At 43.6% G+C, this 19661-nt stretch overlaps 1 protein-coding gene across 1 annotated transcript; it reads left to right on the top strand.

Moving 5' to 3' along the window:
* The first annotated feature begins 14935 nt into the window (after positions 1 to 14935).
* Positions 14936 to 16600, top strand: LOC147526180 (uncharacterized). Its single transcript, XM_086630292.1, is given in 1 exon segment — positions 14936 to 16600. A coding segment is annotated over 1 exon segment (1665 nt).
* The last annotated feature ends 3061 nt before the right edge of the window (positions 16601 to 19661 follow it).

Genomic DNA, 19661 nt, shown 5'->3' with positions numbered 1-19661 from the left:
TGTTGAGACCCCCCTGTCACTCCAGAAATACAGATGGATTCTGCCCCTCTAAAGTTCGACGGTATCAAGGTCCATTGGGCACCAGTATCCACTAAAGCCTTATACTTTCTGGGGTATGATGTGCCAGGCCACCGAATCCACACAGTCCAGTAAACTCGATTATCCCTCTCCTCCACCTGGCTGGAGGCAGGGCCCCTCTAATGCCTGTTATCATATTCATCAGAGGAATCAGCAGGATTAGAGTCAGGGTGGCTAGGAGGATCAGCCCTCCCATTTTGACTAGTGGACTGCTCACTGTAGACTGGGGCAACAGCTGTCCTGGAGGAATTGGAGAAAGTTCTATTCCTGTTGGTTCTTCCTCCCAACTGGTGTACCCTGGCCTCTAAAGCGGAGGTGGGTTTTCCATCCCACCTTCTCATGTCTTCTCCATGATCATGGAGGTAGAACCACAGCTCACCCCGTGATCTGTACCGTCTCTCTTGTCTCTCTCGAGGAGGGGAACGCCTGGTTCTGACAGCTGAAATTCTAGACCGTTCAGGTGGTGGGAAATCTACTTTTTCTCTTAATTCTCGGACCTCCTCAGACAGCTTTTCCACAGCCGCAACACAGGTTCTTATAGAAGTATTATCATCATATCGTCGGAGGTAGGTGACCAGATTACCTACGGATAGTGGTACTTCATCGTCCCCGAAGTCCATTATTGCCAATGAGGTGGAATATGCTGCTGGTGCACTCCGTATAATCTTCTGCCACAGTGGTCGTGTGCACCGGACGTCATCTGGATCTTCGAGTCTTGGTCCGCTTCTCGAGTCAAGATAAATCAACTCTCGCACAGCCAGTTCTCTCAGATACTGAATAGCTTTTTCTATGTTGGTCCACTTGCTTACGTTACATGGCACCTCGTCCTTGTAGGGATACCTTTCCTTTATAGCTGCCAGGAGCCGTCTCCAGAGGCTGCGGACTTGTGTCTGCCTTCCAATTGCTTTATCAATGCCTCCATCCATGGCAAGGGCTCCCAGCTGCCTGGCTTCATTACCATCTAACTCCAGACTATTGGCTCCCATGTCCCAGCATCTGAGCAACCAAGAGACAATGGGCTCACCTTTAAGACGGCCATAATCTTTTCGAATATCTCGCAGCTCGCTCATTTTTAGAGATCTGGTGGTTATCGTCTCATCTATGATGTCACTTCTCCTCCATTGAGATTTTCTCTGGGGCGAAACAGAACGTTCCCGCTTCATTTCTCGTGATGGCCCTGATTGCTCTTCATCATCATCATCCTCTCCTCTGCGTTCTGACTTTCTCACACATTTCCTCGGTTGCTCTTCCTCCAATCGTTGTGATGGCCCTGATTGCTCTTCTTTGTCTGGTTGCTCTGATGGCCCTGGTTGCTCTTCCTCATTTGGTTGTTGTGATGGCCCTGATTGCTCTTCTTCATCTTCTAACTTTTGTATACATTTTCTTTTCCTTACGGGGGCAACTGATACCGTTGTAGTCTGAGTAGCTATAGTGCTTGTCATGGGAGTTGAGATGGCAAGCACAATAACCCGAGAAATAAATTGATATACACCCCTAAATGGCCGATTGACTTTGAATATATAGATAATTAAACATATATTTAGGAGACCTTGCAGGACAATCAAACCGGTTAAATTATTCCAACGATGTTCGGCATTATCAAAATCAACGTAAGCTTTTGTGAATGAAAAGTCACCGGTATAATTGGTGATGATATCCGCCAGGTGACGCTCAAAATTAATAAACGAGCTCCACATCACCATCCCCCTCTGCACCGCCGAATACAAAGACTGAGCTGGTCCCAGCACCGATGACCTTATCAGAGTTACACCGTACAGTATAGCAAAACCCTTAATTACCGATAACATACTTTTCATGCCGGTCCAACACCCAGAGCCAGAAAACCGCATAAACATTCCGCCTTACATCATATAGGTTAAATAAGGCAATAATTTATAAATGTCCGGTAACATGTATGCAAGCATAACAAACAGCATTCCAGCCAGCAACATCGTTATCTCAACCCCTTTGGGCCCCACGTTGGGCGCCAATTACGACTGTCGTGGGTGTGATAAATGAGTGAGTCCCAAACAGAACTCCAATTAAAGTTTACAATTTATTAGGCGAATAAAAGCAAGCAAACAGTGCTAGGTGTGCCGGGAGTCTCTGCTCCACCAAGACGCACACCTGCCGTGGCAGTTTTTCTTGTATTTATACAAACACACTCATAGCCCCCCCAAAAAGGTCAGTTTTTTCCCATGAGATCATTTCTATAGTCCCCGCCTCAGGATCCGCCTCAGGCTCCTCCTCGACACGCCTCCTGGTGGTCGTGGGCCTGGGTCTTCAGGATGAAGGCCGGAGGTCTTCCTCACGTGGGCAGGGGTCTTCAGGATGAAGGCCGTAGGTCTTCCTCACTGTGCACTTTTCACCTCTTCTTTAAAATTCCCGATTTGGCTGCGTTTGCAGAGCCAAACCGGTTCCAGCCTGGCCTGTCCTTGAGTGGACATCTGGTTGTCTCTTACCTATTACTGCCTGAAGACAAATGTTAGTTCTTGTTAGTCCTTATCTTGCCCACATAGGCTAGTTTTTGTCTCCCTTCCTCCCTACAGATGTGTGGGTCATGAGTTACGACTTTGCTGGCATTTGTCTTATCTCTCTCACCAACCTCCTCCCTGGGCAGCCAGCAGGGACTGGGACTTCACACTTTAATTAAGGCAAGCAATAATTCATACAGCAGTTAATGTAGCAGTTAGTATTGAACATTTAAACAATAACTTGTTAGTATTTAAAAGCAAGCAATAACTAATATATACCCTCTTATGTGATTTTGTCTATTTCTATATCCCCTCTGTCAGCCCCCCCTTTTTTATTAAATCAAGTAAATTCTTTTACTTGCATAAGTTTCCTGATTGATATAACACTTTGTGCACTGAAAATATACACACCAAACCCATATGTACAGCAGTGTCAGTAGCAATATTAAAGCAGCTGCAGCTATTAACAGTATTGTCACAGGATATTTTAAATGACTGAAAAATCCTGGAGCTGAAGGTGACCACCTGAAGAGAGTTTCCCAGCATCTATGCTCTCCATCCTTTTCTACTTTTCACCATTTCCTTTTATTTCGTTTTGCATCACGATGAACTGTCACCAGAGCTCTTTGTTCTGCAGTGCCAGAGCATCCTGTGTATCACTTTGGTGGTCGACAGCATCATGAGGAATTTTGCAGGTTTGTGTTTTTGCATTTCACAGAGATCTTAAACTAATATAATCATTTATCTTGAATGGGCACACCCCGTTCCTTACCACCATATTGACACGAATCAAATGAACATATTTCACATGGGTTAGGCTGAACCTCCCCCCCCACACACACAGCCAGTCACTCCCCCTCCCCCACCCCCAGGAATGAGGGAGAGAATTAAAGGAGAAACGGGAAACCCGTGGGTTGAGATAAGAATGGTTTAATACAGATGATTTAATACAGTGTAGGTGCTCACCACCCCCTCCTATGCGAAGCCCGTCTCGTTCCAAAGCTGCAATCCCGGACGAACGCGAGGCCTCGAAATAGAGAGGGGCAGAGAGAGAGAGAGAGAGAGAGAGATAAAAAAGAAAGAAAAACAGCAGAGCAACAGCGCAGCAAGCGCAAAAGAGCAAAAGCGCAAAAGAGCCAAAGCGCAAAAGCCCTTCTTCCCGGCTGCCCCTTGCTTTTATACTGGGCATGACGCTGCATGATATGGAATACTAATTGGCCAGTTTGGCCCTCAGTCTTAAGTTCCACCACAAATCACAAGGGGAATCGTGTCCCCCTTGTCCCAGCTATGCTCCCCCCTTATCCCGCTGTGTTTCTGCACTCTGGCACACTGAAAAGTCCTTGGAGTTTTACTTCCAACCACAAACATCAGCTGGCTATCAACATTCTTCTCAGAGTGAGCCTCTGAGTAAAACCAAAACACGGAGCTCTTCTAGCTGTTAAAAACTCTGTCCCAGCTAAAACTAGGACAGACCTCCCTGGTTTTGGAACCGGGTCAGACCTGGTTCTGGCCACCAGATCAGACTCCCATCCCCCTCAGGCTTGAGCCAATCAGCGGGAAAAAGGGTGTAAGGACTCCTCCTTTAAGAAAAGGAGTGGCAGTAACAACATGGGATGAACTGATCTGCACTCCCCCAGTCCCTGCCCCCTGCGCTGCTGGGGGGAGGAGGTAGAGCCAGGAGGAAAAGGAAAGGGCGGAGGGGGGGGAAGGTGTCCGTTTTAAGATCTGGCTTTGTTTCTTTCTATCCTCTCAAGTAACCGGTTTTGTTTCCCTTTGTCCTTTTAAGTAACCATTAATAAACTGTTTTGCTTTAAGAAAGCCCAGTCTGTTTTGCCCGGGACCGTGGTTGGTGGGTGCTCCCTCTGTTCTTGTCTCATCCCTCAGTCCCTTTATTATTTTTTTTTCCTCTTCTCTACTTTACTGGAGAAGGAGAGACTGTGTGAGTTTTAGTTGCTGGATCAGCCTAAAACCACGACAATGTTGTAGGTATCATCCAACGAATTGACACCACATTTATCAGATCAGTTGATAATTCATCACTGTTTAATCTACTACTTTCCCTGGCAAAAATTGTTAAAAATAGAACGCATGAATATTTTGTATTACATATTTGGTCACACACGTCCTTGCCAGGACCAATTGTAGAAGGTAATGCAGTTGCTGATGCATTAACCATGATGGCTGTATTACCTCCTCATCTAGAACAAGCTCGCTTGTCACATGATTTTTTCCATCAAAATGCTCACTCATTGAAAAAACTGTTTTATTTAACAGCAGATCAAGCTCAGCAAATTGTACGCGCCTGCCCTGACTGTCAATGTATTGTGCCTTTAAATACTCCAGCAGGAGTAAATCCAAGAGGTTTATGTGCCAATGAATTATGGCAAACTGATGTTACTTATATTCAATCTTTTGGTCGAGCTAAATATGTGCATGTAACTGTTGATAATGTTTTCTGCCTTTGTAGTTGCTACTGCTCATACTGGAGAAAACAAAGAATGTCATCACTCACTGGCTTTGCTGCTTTGCAACCACGGGAGTGCCACAGAAAATCAAGACAGACAATGGTCTGGCATATACTTCATGGCGAGTTGGTACCTTTTTACAGGATCGGGGAGTGACTCACACTACCAGTATCCCTCATTCGCCTATGGGACAAGCTATTGTTGAACAAACTCATTTAACGTTAAAACAAATGCTTGATAAACAAAAAAGGGGGAACCTTCTGTATACTTCCCTGCAGGAATCCTTAGACAAAGCTACATATGTTTTAAATTTTCTAAATCTGTCTGCTTCTAGGCAACATATTACAGCTATGGATTGCCATTTTAAAACCAGTGCCATTTTTGCAGAAAAACCAACAGTATATTATAAGGAACTGGGCTCAACTCATGGGATGGCCCTGTGCCTCTGCTTACATGGAGAAGAGGGTATGCTTGTGTTCTTCTTCCCACAGGTCCATACTGGTTACCGGCGAGAAACGTAAAGCCAGTTAGGACTTTTGAAACTACAGATAGAGAAGGGGAGATCCAAGAATTAGCAGAGCAAGCAGAGATCACAGAAACGCCGAATGAGGAGAATGGTTCAAATGGACAGACTTGTAATAGAAGATTTCATGTTAATATATAAACTGTTTTTATGTTTCTTATTGTTTGGTATATTACGTGTGTGAAAGTTGCTTGTATATATGCTTTGTGTGTTCTTTCCGGTCAGAAGGTGTAGGAATTCTGCCCATAACTGCTGGAAGGAAAAGAATTGACTGGTATGAAATTAATGACGAAGAATTACAAACTGTACTTAGTTGTGAGTATATAACTTTGAAAAGAGAAGCTAGGAGGATTGTTATTGAACAACATGTTGCGATCCGCAAAAACCGCTGTTGGCCAGCAGAGCACATACCTGGCAGCCTTGTTGCACGCACTGGCCACGCGTGCAGCAACGCCCAGTCAGTACCTTTGTCATAGACTCTGCTGAGGGTGTAAAAGGGATGGCTCAGAGCGGAGTGGAAGGAGGCTGCAGAGCACACTGTGTGGATAAACAGGGGACGCCCTGAAGGTGCTGTGCCTGCCTCCCTTCTCCATGATGACCCTGCTGATTGACACCCTCCTGCTCAGCGGAATCTTGGGCATAGTTGAGATGGTAAGTCTCCCAGAAAGGGGAACAATATGCCAGTAACTGCTTCTGCAAGGCTATAATAGAGCACTAAGTAGTGTTGTACTTTGGGTAGTAACTGCTTCTTGCAAAGCTATGACAGAACAATATATACTGTTGTGCTTTTACGTAACAATAATTAAAAAAAAAAAAAGAGAGAGAAGAAAATGCAGTTTGAGAAAGAGGTTATGCTTAACAACACTAGCCATTAAGAAGTGAGTAAACATGTTTCCAATGTGTTTCTTTGTGCCTTCACTAAACTGAAGAGTATAGATCAATTCAGCTGGAAAAAAAAACAACAACTCAACAACAAAACCAAAACCAAAACCAACAATAACAACAACAACAACAACAAAACCTAGAGAACATGAAATTATATAACAGACTGGATTTTAGATTGAGGACCATATAGAGTATTTTGGGATGGTAATGAGACTGTTTTACCACTCCACCATGGCTGTCTTCCATCAGTATTACATGGTGGGAGGGTCTTCCAGGTCTCTTTTGCAAATGATATATATCATTGGTCTTATTCCCCGTTCATGAGCAAACTTAGAGATTAACCTTGCTATTTTTGACAGACAGTGTTTCAAGTATACATGACAAGAAGTACCACTGGAGCGAATTTGACGTTATTACATAATACCTCTGTAGCGATATGTGTTTCTTATCCTTATGTGTTTGCATTAACCTCTGTTTTAATAGCATTGTAGGTTTTAGAAAATCCTATCCTCTTAAGTTGTACTATGCAAGTTAAGATTTATCCTAGATTAATCAAAAAAATTGGTTCTCTGGCCTTAACTTATACACGTAGATTCTTATTGCTGTTGGAGGTTGTTGTTAATTTTATTTCCAGCGTGGTTTCAGTTTCCTTGGACGGCAATGCGACGAGCACAAAAGGTAGAAGTACGCGTCACTGTGGCTTTAGTAATCAACGGAGTTCCTATAAACAAAAAAGGGGGAATTGTGGATAGAGAAGAGGATTCTGAGCTCTGAGAAAAGACAGGGTTCTCACAGCTGTTGTTCATCTCTGAGCCCTGCAATAATATCAAGGTGTTCCAGAGACTAAGAAACATGCAGCAAGGTCGGCATCAAGGCCGTGCACATCCCGTGAGAGCACCTGGCATAAACAGGGGGCTGTGTACATACTTGGACTGCTGTGTAAGACTTAAAAATACAGAAATACACGATTCTACCATTGATTGGAGCCTGGAAAGGGGCTCTGTATGTTATAAATTTGGTAAAGAAAAAAAAACCTTAGATTCGATCCCTAGCATCCTGCAGAGTCCGTGTGCTTACTATGCTACAGAGGTGGATCAATGGATCACCATTCTTTTATTAAGCAATTCCTTTCACAATCTTTCTGGTGGAGCAGGAGACACAGCTGGACTCCGCCTAGAAGCCCACCAGGGCTTCCATTGGGCGCTGGACCCCCTCTGGCATGCTACGATTGCATGAAGCCCTCCAGCAAAACTGCCTCTGTAGCTTGCATTCAGGAGTCACTGCAGAAACATGCCATGTCCCAAGAGTGGTGCCTTTGGGTCTCCTCCAGCAGGCTGGGTGGAGAGGGCAGGCAGCCCTATGGTTTGGATGTTCTCCAGGCAAAGGAACCCCACCAGCTGAGACGGCTTCTCGCCAAGGGGCGACTATGGGACCATGGTAAGTCTGAGCCCGGTCCTTGCTTTTTGGGTGTTATGCAGATTGACCTGGTTCTTCACACTGAAAGGAATGAGGTAGGAATTTAAGGAGCTGTTGTTGAGCTGTTAATTGGTGATGGCCCATTTAGGGTTGGGTTTCAAACTTCATTCAAATGTGCTTCATTTATGGTGTTTCTTGCAGCCTGGCTTAGCTGTTCTTCACTGCACCATTGGCAGGAGGATATCATCAATCTTGTTCTGCAGCACACTCACCTCTTCCCATGCCTCTGTTAGGGAAGTCACATCTCCACAGATTGGACCTTGTTTTGCTCTGCAAAAGCCCCTAGTCCTTACTGCCAGACTGGAGCTGAGCTGGCAACTGCACTGAGTTATCTTGTGAAAAAATGCGATTACCTGTGCTTTGTGATTAGAGAAGGAGTGGTGCTCTAGGGTGGAGACTCCTTTTTTGTTTATATGTTCATGCAGAATACATTAATACAATCCTGATACCTGAAAAGGAAACTGAACTTTCCAAGACTTGTTTTAAAGTTTTAGAAAGCAGGTATTCTTTATTGCAGCACTGGGTGCACGCTAGGAGGAGAAATCCCCCGTGCACCCAGCGCTGCAATAAAGAATACCTGCTTTCTAAAACTTTAAAACAAGTCTTGGAAAGTTCAGTTTCCTTTTCAGGTATCAGATTTGGCGACCCAGATGGGACTCTCTCTGTTCGGCTGCAGGACCCGCTGAGAACAGGACTCCCTTGGGCGCCCCCGGGGATTTCCCCGGAGGGACTCTTCGCCTCAATCGGATCGCTGCGGGAACAGACAAGGACCATCTTCCATCTTAGAGAAGGTATTAAGGTATTCTTTTGATTCTTTTGGTTTGGGGACCGGTCCATTAAGGTAGCTCTCTGTAAGCCGTACGCAAGATAGTGTGTACCGGGCAGCTAGCGCCTCAAAGGTATACTTTGGTTATAGTTGTGGGAGCAATTACAGTTGTGGGTTCCAGTCCCACTCGGGGTAGCTTTCCGTAAGCCGTAAGCTGAGACTTGCGCAGGACAACGTATACCGGGCAGCCAGTGCCTTAAAGGTATACTTTGGTTACGATTGTGGGTTCCAGTCCCACCAAAGGCGCCTTAAGAACAACAACAAAAAAAAAAACACACTTAAGTGACTACAATTGTGGGTTCCAGTCCCACCAGAAACCATCTGGAAGCTGAAATATTAATTCTGTATTGAATTCTATGTGTTTGTTTGTGTGATTCTAAGAGTTGTATTAATTGTATGGTTGGATTTTTTTGTGGTTGCAATTGTAAGACTTGTTTTTGTTCTGTGTGTGTGTGACTGAAACGTACTTTTAGTACAAAGCGAGTGCGGAGTCTTGATCCGTGGTTCTGTCCTCCCGCAAGGGAAACAGCCGGAGATAGACGAAGCAATAGAAAATAAGAGTGAACGTGTTATTTTAATTTTAATTCCAGTTGTTTGTTTGGTAACAACAGGATTGGGATAATAATAATCCAGCAAATAATGGGTAACCAACAGAGCGGGGAAATTTTAAAGAAGAGTCCGTTAGGATGCGTCTTAGCACATTGGAAAGATATTGGGGGTCCCCCAGGAGGAAATGTAAATAAGAAAACTTTAGTTAAATACTGTAACCAGTGGTGGCCGTTATATAAATTGGAAGAAGGGGAAAAATGGCCAAATAATGGAACTTTGAATTATAATACTCTATTGCAATTGATGCTGTTTCTCAGAAGAAATGAAAAATGGGATGAGGTGTTATATGCTGATATGTTTTTCACTTTAAGAGATCATCCTGAGTGACAAAAGGAATGTGGTATAAATTTAGCCCCTAAAGACCCCTTTGTTTTGGCACTAGAGAAAGATAAAAAGAAGGAACAAGGAAAGCTGAAACGATGTTGTTCAGCATGTAGTATTGGAGAAAGGTGTTTGAAAGCAAAAGATCGGGAAAGTGAGGAAAGGATTGAAGATTATATATCACCACCTCCTGCATTACCCATGGGGTTTCCTGATGGGAACAATGGGAACAGTAACTCAGGAGGGGGAGCAGTGGGGGGATCACCACCAACATCACCCCCTGCATCAACACCAACATCACCCCCTGCAGCAGCACCACCACCACCACCTCCTGCAGCAGTGGGGGAATCAACCCCGATTACTGCCCGAACGCGTAGTAAAACAGGACCAATTCTCCAGGCACCACTTAGAGAAGCTATGGGGCCAGCAGGACTGATGACAATTAAGGTCCCTTTTTATATGGGAGATTTGGACACCTGGAGGGAAGAGGTTAAAAATTACAGAGATGATCCATTAAGAGTTACCAAAAGATTTGAATTCATAGTTAAAAATCAAAACCCAGACTGGAAAGATATAGACATACTGTTAGATGCAATGACTGAAACTGAGAAACAGTTAATTCTAAAAACAGCCCGAACTCAAGTGCAGGCTCAAATTACAGCCGGAACGCTGGCAGGGGGAGTCAATCAGTATGTTCCCCTGATTGACCCACACTGGGATCCGAATGATAATACAGACCAGCGCACATTAAGGCAATATCAAAATTGGATAAAATTTGGACTAGAAAACGCGATCCCAAAGGCTGTAAATTGGTCAGCACTTTATGCTGTAAAGCAAGGGCAAACCGAAACCCCCACGGAATTCTTAGACAGATTACGATTGGCAATGCGTAAATATACTACTTTAGACCCCTCATCTGAAATAGGGCAGCAACAATTGGTATCGTTGTTTTTGGGCCAGTCATCAGATGATATTAGAAGAAAACTCCAAAAACTAAAAGAGCCTGAAGTGCGGAATTTAGAAAAATTAATTGAAGAAGCATGGAGGGTGTACAGGAACAGAGAAAGCAATGAAAGGAGAAAATTAAGTAGAGCATTAGCCACAGCAACAATCTCGGCATTACAACAACAAAGTGCAGGACCCCAAGGACCCCCTGGAAGTAGAGGCAGGGGCAGAGGCAGAGGAGGGCCTCGCCGGGGATCTCGAGGGAGTTTCCAAACAACATTACGATCAAATCAGTGTGCCTACTGTGGAAAACAAGGGCATTGGAAAAAGGAATGCCCTAAATTAAAGCCTGAGGTGGTTGCTGAAGCTAAATGACGGGGACCTGGGGAATCTACCCTGGCGGATCCACTGGTTAAATTAAAGCTAGGGAACCAGAATGAGGAGGTAGAATTTTTAATAGATACGGGTGCCTCATATTCTGTATTGAATCAAGAACTAATACCTGTAGATCATGATTTTGTAACTGTAATAGGAGCCACTGGTCAGCAGAAAAAGGCTTTTTTTCTACAGCCAATTAAATTTCAGATTGGAAAACAAGTAGGGATTCACCAATTCCTTTATTTACCAGAATCTCCGAAACCTTTACTTGGACGGGACCTATTAGAGCAATTGGAAGCACAAATAATTTTTGAAAAGGGTAAGGTAGAATTCAAAGTAAAAGATGATCGATTAATTGAAGTCTTAAGTTTGGCTATGATCCAAATTGAAAAACAAACTAAGGGTACCTCAGAGATTGAAGAAATTCTAGATCAAGTGTATCCAGGGGTATGGGCTTCTGAGATTCCAGGTAAAGCAAAGAACGCTGTACCGATAAAGGTGGAAGTAAAACCTGGTTCTGGTGCAGTTAGAATAAAACAATATCCTTTAAGGTTGGAAGACCGAAAGGGCATAAAAGAAACAATTGAAAAATTCCAAAAGTTTGGGTTACTGATTGAATGTGAGTCAGAATATAATACCCCAATTTTACCAGTAAAGAAACCAGATGGGAAATACAGAATAGTACAAGATTTAAGGGCAATAAACAGAATTGTGGAGGATCTGTATCCAGTAGTAGCAAACCCGTACACTTTGTTAACCAGTCTGAAGGAAACATATGAATGGTTCACAGTTCTAGGATTTAAAGGATGCATTCTTTTGCCTCACCTTGGCCCCTGAAAGCCGTAATTTATTTGCTTTTGAATGGGAAAACCCCGATTCGGGACAGTAAAACTCAACTCGCTTGGACAGTGTTACCTCAAGGATTTAAAAACAGCCCTACAATTTTTGGGAACCAATTAGCAAGGGAATTGGAACTTTGGGAAAGGCCTCCAGGCAATGGCATTCTTTTACAATATGTGGATGATATTTTGATAGCTACAGAAAAGAGAGAAGAGTGTAAAGAATGGACTGTGAATTTATTGAACTTCCTTGGATTAAGTGGTTATCGAGTGTCATTACAGAAAGCCCAAATCCTGCAGCAGGAAGTGATCTACTTGGGATACCTGATTTCCAAAGGACAACGACAGCTCGGAAATGAAAGGAAGGAGGCCATCTGCAAGACTCCAGAACCAACTACGGTAAAGGAACTTCGAACTTTTCTGGGAATGACAGGTTGGTGTCGTTTATGGATTCATAATTATGGACTGTTAGTGAAACCTTTATATGAACTACTGAAAGACAATCAGAAACAATTAATTTGGACTGATGAGGCCAAAAGAGCCTTCAAAGAATTAAAATTAGAACTGATGAGAGCCCCTGCTTTGGGCTTACCAGATGTGACGAAACTTTTTTTGCTGTTTGCATATGAAAAACGAGGAGTGGCCCTGGGAATTTTAGCCCAAAAGCTGGGACCCTACAAGCGAGCAGTAGCATATTTTTCCAAACAATTGGACGCAGTCAGCAAAGGATGGCCAGGATGCCTCCGGGCAGTGGCAGCTGTCGTCATAATCATTCAAGAGGCTCGCAAGTTTACCCTGGGGCAGAAAATGATCGTTTATACTTCCCAAGCAGTAATTTCTGTCTTAGAACAGAAAGGTGGACATTGGTTATCACCATCAAGATTCTTAAAATATCAGGCGATCCTGATGGAGCAGGATGATGTGGAAATCGTTACATCTACAATCGTTAACCCTGCCTCTTTCCTGAGTGATAAACAGGAAACTGACCTCATCGTACATGACTGCATAGAGACAATTGAAACTGTCTATGCAAGTAGACCAGACCTGAAAGAAGAACCACTGGAAGAGGCCGATCATACCTGGTACACAGATGGGAGCAGCTTTGTGAAGAATGGAGTCCAAATGGCCGGGTATGCGGTGACAACAACTGATCAGGTAATAGAAGCAAGATCTCTCCCAAAAGGTACGTCTGCACAGAGGGCAGAAATAATTGCCTTGGTGAGAGCGCTGGAGCTCGCTGAAGGGCTGCGAGTAAATATATGGACAGATTCCAAGTCTGCCTTTGGTGTAGTACATGCTCATGGAGCAATCTGGAAAGAACGAGGACTTTTAACTACACAAGGAAAAGGTATTAAACATGCCGATATGATACTGCGACTTTTAGAAGCAGTTCAGCTTCCAACAGCTGTGGCCATCATGCATTGTAAAGGTCATCAAAAAGGTAACACTGACAAGGAGGTGGGTAACGAATTGGCTGATCATAAGGCGAGGCAAGCAGCGGAACAAGGTGAGGTATTAAGTTTGATCCCGGAAAAATCTTTATCACTACCTGAAAAGGTAGAATATGATGAAAAAGATAAAAAGCTAATCAAAGATTTAAAAGCTAAGGTTAATCCATCAGGATGGGCAACAGTAGAGGACAATCGAATAATAGTTCCCTTTAGAATACTATGGATGTTGATAAAAACTGAGCATGGCAAAACTCATTGGGGAACAGAAGCTTTATACAATTCTCTCTCTAAGCAAATAATAGCACGAAGTTTATTTCAAACTGTAAAAAATGTGGTTAGTAGATGTGAAACCTGTTTAAAGAATAACTCAAAGGCAGACAACCGGGTAAAGTTGGGAAACATTGGCAAAGGATGTGTTCCAGGTCAGAATTGGCAAATAGACTTCTCGGAACTGCCTAGAAAAGGTGGGTATAGATATCTGTTAGTATTAACAGATACCTATTCCGGATGGCCTGAAGCATTTCCCTGTCGAACTAACAAAGCCCGAGAAGTGACTAAAGTTTTGCTAAGGGATATCATCCCTCGGTTTGGAGTCCCTGAAGTAATCTCTTCAGACAGAGGGCCGCATTTTGTATCACAAGTAGTGCAATCTGTTAGTAAATTTTTAGAAATTGACTGGAAATTGCATACACCTTATCGACCCCAAGCAAGCGGGCAGGTGGAGAAAATGAATCACTTAATAAAAACACAACTAAGCAAGATTTGTCAAGAAACCAACTTGAGATGGGATCAGGTCCTTCCAATTGCCCTATTAAGGCTTCGAACTAAACCAAGAACTAAGGAAAAATTGAGTCCCTTCGAAATCTTATATGGGAAACCATTTCAAACTAGGTATCAAGGGCAAGATCTCAGTCAAGTTGGAGAAATGGGCTTACAACAATATCTGATAGCATTAGGAAAACAATTGGAAGAAGTAAACAAAGTAGTAATGTCCACCAGGGCACAGGGATTAGATTCTCCAGTGCATACATTCAAACCTGGAGATTGGGTTTATGTTAAAACTATTTCAGGTCACCCCCTTGAGGAGAAGTGGAATGGACCGTTCCAGATATTGCTGGCAACCTACACGGCGATCAAGATCAGAGAACGACCTACTTGGATTCATTACTCCCGGGTGAAGAAAGCACCTGAGGAACAATGGACAGCAGAAGCCACAGGACCAACAACAATAAGACTGACCCGATGTTAATTGTCACCATTCTGATAAGTATGATTGAAATGGTAAACACTTCCACTCCAAGTTGGCCATGGTCTCACGCCTACCTTAAGTCCACAGGAAGTATGGGACCATCTTTGAACTTAAATTTAGCTACTGTGGTTATGCATGGAATGCAAATATACTCAGAACATGAGTGGGGCTGGGACAAGGACAGTGAGGCTCCCCTCTTGATGGGAACAGTCGGAGAAGGGATCCAAATAGGCTGCCGAATGATCAATGGAACCATCCATGAGAAAGTGACTCAAATTACTGTAGAAGGAACCAATAATTCTGTGCTCACAAAGAATCTTTGTGCCCTCGAAAATGAAAAACTAGAATGCTGGAGCAATTTTACATTAACCCAGCCTGTCTTTATAATTTGCCTCTGGAATACTCAGAAAGGTGACATGGCACTCACATTTAAATTCAAAATGGGCATTATTGAACCAGTGACAACAATCACTCCCAGCCCTAACATGATAACAAGTCCATCTAGCACAACGCCACCTATGCCAAATACTCTATTTTTTGAAATTGGACCTTACGTAATTCAGAATACGGGACAACAGCAGATATTGTTTAACCCGTCACGATCCCTCAGATGAGTTGAATTGTCAATGCAAAGTAACATCTCCACTATCCAGCCAGCTTGTTCACCATTTCTGAAAACCTCTTACATGGCGTGGACAATGTGGTTACATAGACGAAATATCTTCTCCGAAAAACGAATGAAGAGGGATGTTACCGGTATCCTGGGAACAGGAATGGGAGTTCTAAATAATATAGACTCTGAGGTCCTAATGAATAAATTAGTTACAATAACTAGTGACCTAAACAAATTGGAACATCCTTTACGATCTTCCCTTTTGGCTCTGGGAAGGGAACAGTGGCTTTTATCACGTACATTACCTCAGTGGGAGAACATAAATGAAAAAGACCATCAGTCCATTATAGATGCATTTGGTGCAGCCCAAAACAATATCTCTTTAGCTCTCAGCTGCATCCAAGCTCAATCGTGGATTCAATCCACAACAGCTATGATTATAAAGGAAGGTGAAGAAGGCACTTTACCCAATGAGATTCGGAAAGTGATATGGGATAAGGCAAATAATTTGAAAAAAGATTCCAATCTTGGTGGCAGGTTAGTTAATTTTACTTATGATCCCAAAAATGATATGGTCACAGCCTTTGTGTTAACTATACACAATGCTTCGGTATACACAATATATCCAATCATTGCATTAGGATTGAATCACAATGGAACTACACTATATCCCTTGGAACACAGAGTGTGGGCACGAAAGAGTGAGAATAAATGGCAAACAATTGACATTAGCACATGTATTGTGCAAGGGCAACAAGGATTCATTTGTGAAAGCAATACCATCAGAGCTCAAGACATCTGTCTTGACACTGAACAGAATGTTTGTCACTTTGAGATACATCCTGACGAAAAACCTAAAACTGTACTTGTATATATAGGTAATGGCTGTGTTTGCATGAGAACTTCCTGTAATTCCATTTTGGTAGATAACATTACTAGAAATATGAATGATCACTCTAACCTTTGTATCTGTAATTTTGTAGCTATCACAGGATGTGATTTTACTTATTTAGCTCCCATCACATCTTATCAATTACTAAAATCTAACTATACATTGTATCATGACCTGCGGCCTACCCCTATTGGAATGAACTCAGCGTTGCTGAAAAGACTGGTGCAACATGAAGACTTAAGACGATTGCTGAAGCAAGTCCGAGAAGATGGACAAAAAACTCTGATAACTGTCCATCACGACGCTGAAGAAATACACCACGTCCTGGAACGAGTGAAGAAAGATGGAGAACATCATTGGTGGAATATTTTTATAGGGTATTCACCATCAGCAACTAGAGTGCTGAACTTATTAATACATCGTTTGCTTGTAGTATTAGTAGCAGTAACAATACTAACAATTGTAAACTTTATGTTCTGGTACCAATTAACCAAGTTGACTAGGAGAGTTTGGGTGCTACTCACAATTCTTAAACATGAACAATATGAAATTTTGCGAAAGAATTCGCAAGGATAAAGAAAAGGGGGGAATTGTTACCCAACAATAAAGGGGTTAAAGTTTTGTGTAGCAGTTTCATGAAGGGTTTAGTCGGCAGTAGGTGATTTACACATACCTAAAGAAACTAACAAGACGTCCATCCTTGAAGCTGTCAGCAGTGATTAAAACAGAGACTCTTTATCAAGAGCTGTCTGCCCTTGGAGGGAACATCCCAGAAACTGCAGAAACTGCATAAACTTTGTTATCATGTTTTTCTAAACTGTGAACATGCAGTGACTTGGGGGAAAAGGTAATTCCGGCAGGGGGAGATCGTGACCACCGACTCACGGACCACCTACCCTAATTACACCCCAGACCCAAAAGAAAGGGGCGGAGGAGGAAAACTGAGCATGTGAAGTAATTTACATGAAAAGCGAGAGAAAATTAACCAATTGTTTAAGAATATGTAAATATGTTATGAATTATGCATGATTATAGTGTATAACTAATTTTCTGTCCAGAAGCCGGTGTGCACGCTAGGAGGAGAAATCCCCCGTGCACCCAGCGCTGCAATAAAGAATACCTGCTTTCTAAAACTTTAAAACAAGTCTTGGAAAGTTCAGTTTCCTTTTCAGGTATCAATCCAGATTGGCAAGTATTTCAAAATAACAGTAGAGATTTGTAATAAGTAATATATTAGAATTTGCCAATCAAATAGAAACCACCATCTCTCAGGATAGTTCCTGATATATATATTAGTTATATATATTAGCTAAGATATATATTAGTTATTGTTTAAATATTAAATACTAACCAATTATTGTTTAAATACTGTCACATTAACTGTTGTATGGATTATTGCTGTAAAATGTTAAAAGTTGTAAAGTGCTAGTCCCTGCTGTAAAATACTAGCTGCTCAGGAGGAGGCTGGTGAGAAAAGATAAGACAGATAAGACGGACTCCGGCAAGGCTGTGACTCACATCTCACACCTCTGCAGGGAGGAAGGGATACACAAAAACTAGCCCATGTAGGAAAGACAAGGACTAATAAAAACTAACATTTGTCTTCAGATAGTGACAGGTAACACGATCAGATGTCCACTCAAGGACAGACCAGGCTGGAACCGGTTTGGCTCTGCAAGCTCAGCCAAATCAGGGATTTTAGGGAAGAGGTGAAAAGTGCACAGTGAGGAAGACCTCCGGCCTTCATCCTGAAGACCCCTGCTGTCCCAGTTTTAGCTGGGACAGAGTTTTTTTTTTTAACAGCCAGAAGAGCTCCCTGTTTTGGTTTCACTCAGAGGCTCACTCTGAGAAGAATGTTGATAGCAAGCTGATGTTTGTGGTTGGAAGTGAAACTCCAAGGACTTTTCAGTGTGCGGAGTACAGAAACACGGCAGGATAAGGGGGGAGCACAGCTGGGACAAGGGGGACACGATTCCCCTTGTCATTTGTGTGGAACTTAAGACTGAGGGCCAAACTGGCCAATTAGTATTCCATATCATGCAGCGTCATGCCCAGTATAAAAGCGAGGGTCAGCCGGGAAGAAGGGCTTTTGCGCTTTTGCTCTTTTTGCACTTTTGCTCTTTTGCGCTTGCTGCGCTGTTGCTCTGCTGTTTTTTTTTTCTTTCTCTCTCTCTCTCTTTCTCTCCCTCTCTGCCCCTCTCTATTTCGGGGCCTCGCGTTCGTCCGGGATTTGCAGTTTTCGGGACGAGACGGGCTTCGCATACGAGGGGTGGTGAGCACCTACATTGTATTAAATCATCTGTATTAAATCACTCTTATCTCAAAAAAAAAAAAAAAAAAAAAAAAAAAAAAAATTCCACCCCTCGCCTCTGCGAATTCCATATTTAGGCACAACTTTAGTTACAGAAAGAGAACACAGAGTTACAGAAAAAGAACACAGTATCAACAACAACATCGAAGAAGAAGAAGAACACACATTTTACAAACAATCCACCCCTTGTCCCTTCACCAGTCACAACAATCAAAGTTTCCCAAGGTCCTTCTGTTTTTCAGCACTGTGAAGTCCATGTTTTGCCCGTTACCTCTCCCAGTCACTATTCTTATCTCAAATTCCTCGAGCCCCACGTTGGGCGCCAAAAGGACTGTCGTGGTTTTAGGCTGATCCAGCAACTAAAACTCACACAGTCTCTCCTTCTCCAATAAAGTAGAGAGGAGAGAAAAAAAAAAACAAAATAAAAGGACTGAGGGTTGAGGCAAGAACAGAGGGAGCACCCACCAACCATGGTCCTGGGCAAAACAGGCAGCGCTTTTCTCAAAGCAAAACAGTTTATTAATGATTACTTAGAAGGACAAAGGGAAATAAAAACCGATTACTTGAGAGGACAGAAAGAAACAAAACCAGATCTTAAAACCGACACCTTCCCCCCCCCACCTTCCTTTTCCTCCCGGCTCTACCTCCTCCCCCCAGCAGCACAGGGGGCAGGGACTGGGGGAGTGCAGGTCAGTTCATTCCGTGCTGTTACTGCTGCTTCTTTCTTAAAGGAGAAGGAGTCCTTACACCCTTTTCCCCTGCTCCAATGGATCCCCTACCCACGAGGAAAAAATCCACAAATTTCTCCAACGTGAGTCCAGCCCACTGGAAACAATCCTTCCCCACAGATTGCTCCGGTGTGGGCTATACCACAGTCTCGGGTACTTAGGGAGCTGTAGCCACTCGCTCCGGCGTGGGTCGTCACGAAGACTCCAGATGCCTCTCTGCCTTGCCGTGCCCCCAACACGACCATCCTCGGGCTCAGGCATCTTCTCCCCACGGGCTGCGAGTGGGTCGCTGCTCCACCGAGGCCGTCCTGGTTGCAGGGGGGCAGCCTGCTATCTCACCATCAGCCGCAGGGGAAACTCGGCTCCGGCACACCTCCTCCCGCTCCATCCTCACTGACCTGCTGTCGATGCAGCTGTTTCTCTCAGATCTCAGTCCTCTCCAGGTGAACTCAGCCCAGTGGGCACCCTGGGAGTGGGGTGCCCCCGAGTTCCCCAGCTGGCTCCGCCGCCGCCATTCTCCGTGGGCGGCGCCGGCCCGACGCAGGCAGCCGCCCGGCCGGGAGCCAGGGAGCGGGGGCAGTGCCCTCCTCCCTTCTCT

Source organism: Tauraco erythrolophus, chromosome W (genome assembly GCF_009769465.1).
Source record: "Tauraco erythrolophus isolate bTauEry1 chromosome W, bTauEry1.pri, whole genome shotgun sequence".
In the NCBI taxonomy this organism is placed as follows: Eukaryota; Metazoa; Chordata; class Aves; order Musophagiformes; family Musophagidae; genus Tauraco; species Tauraco erythrolophus.
The sequence above is the reverse complement of the archived record's forward strand: the minus strand, read 5'-3'. Positions and strand labels throughout refer to the sequence as shown.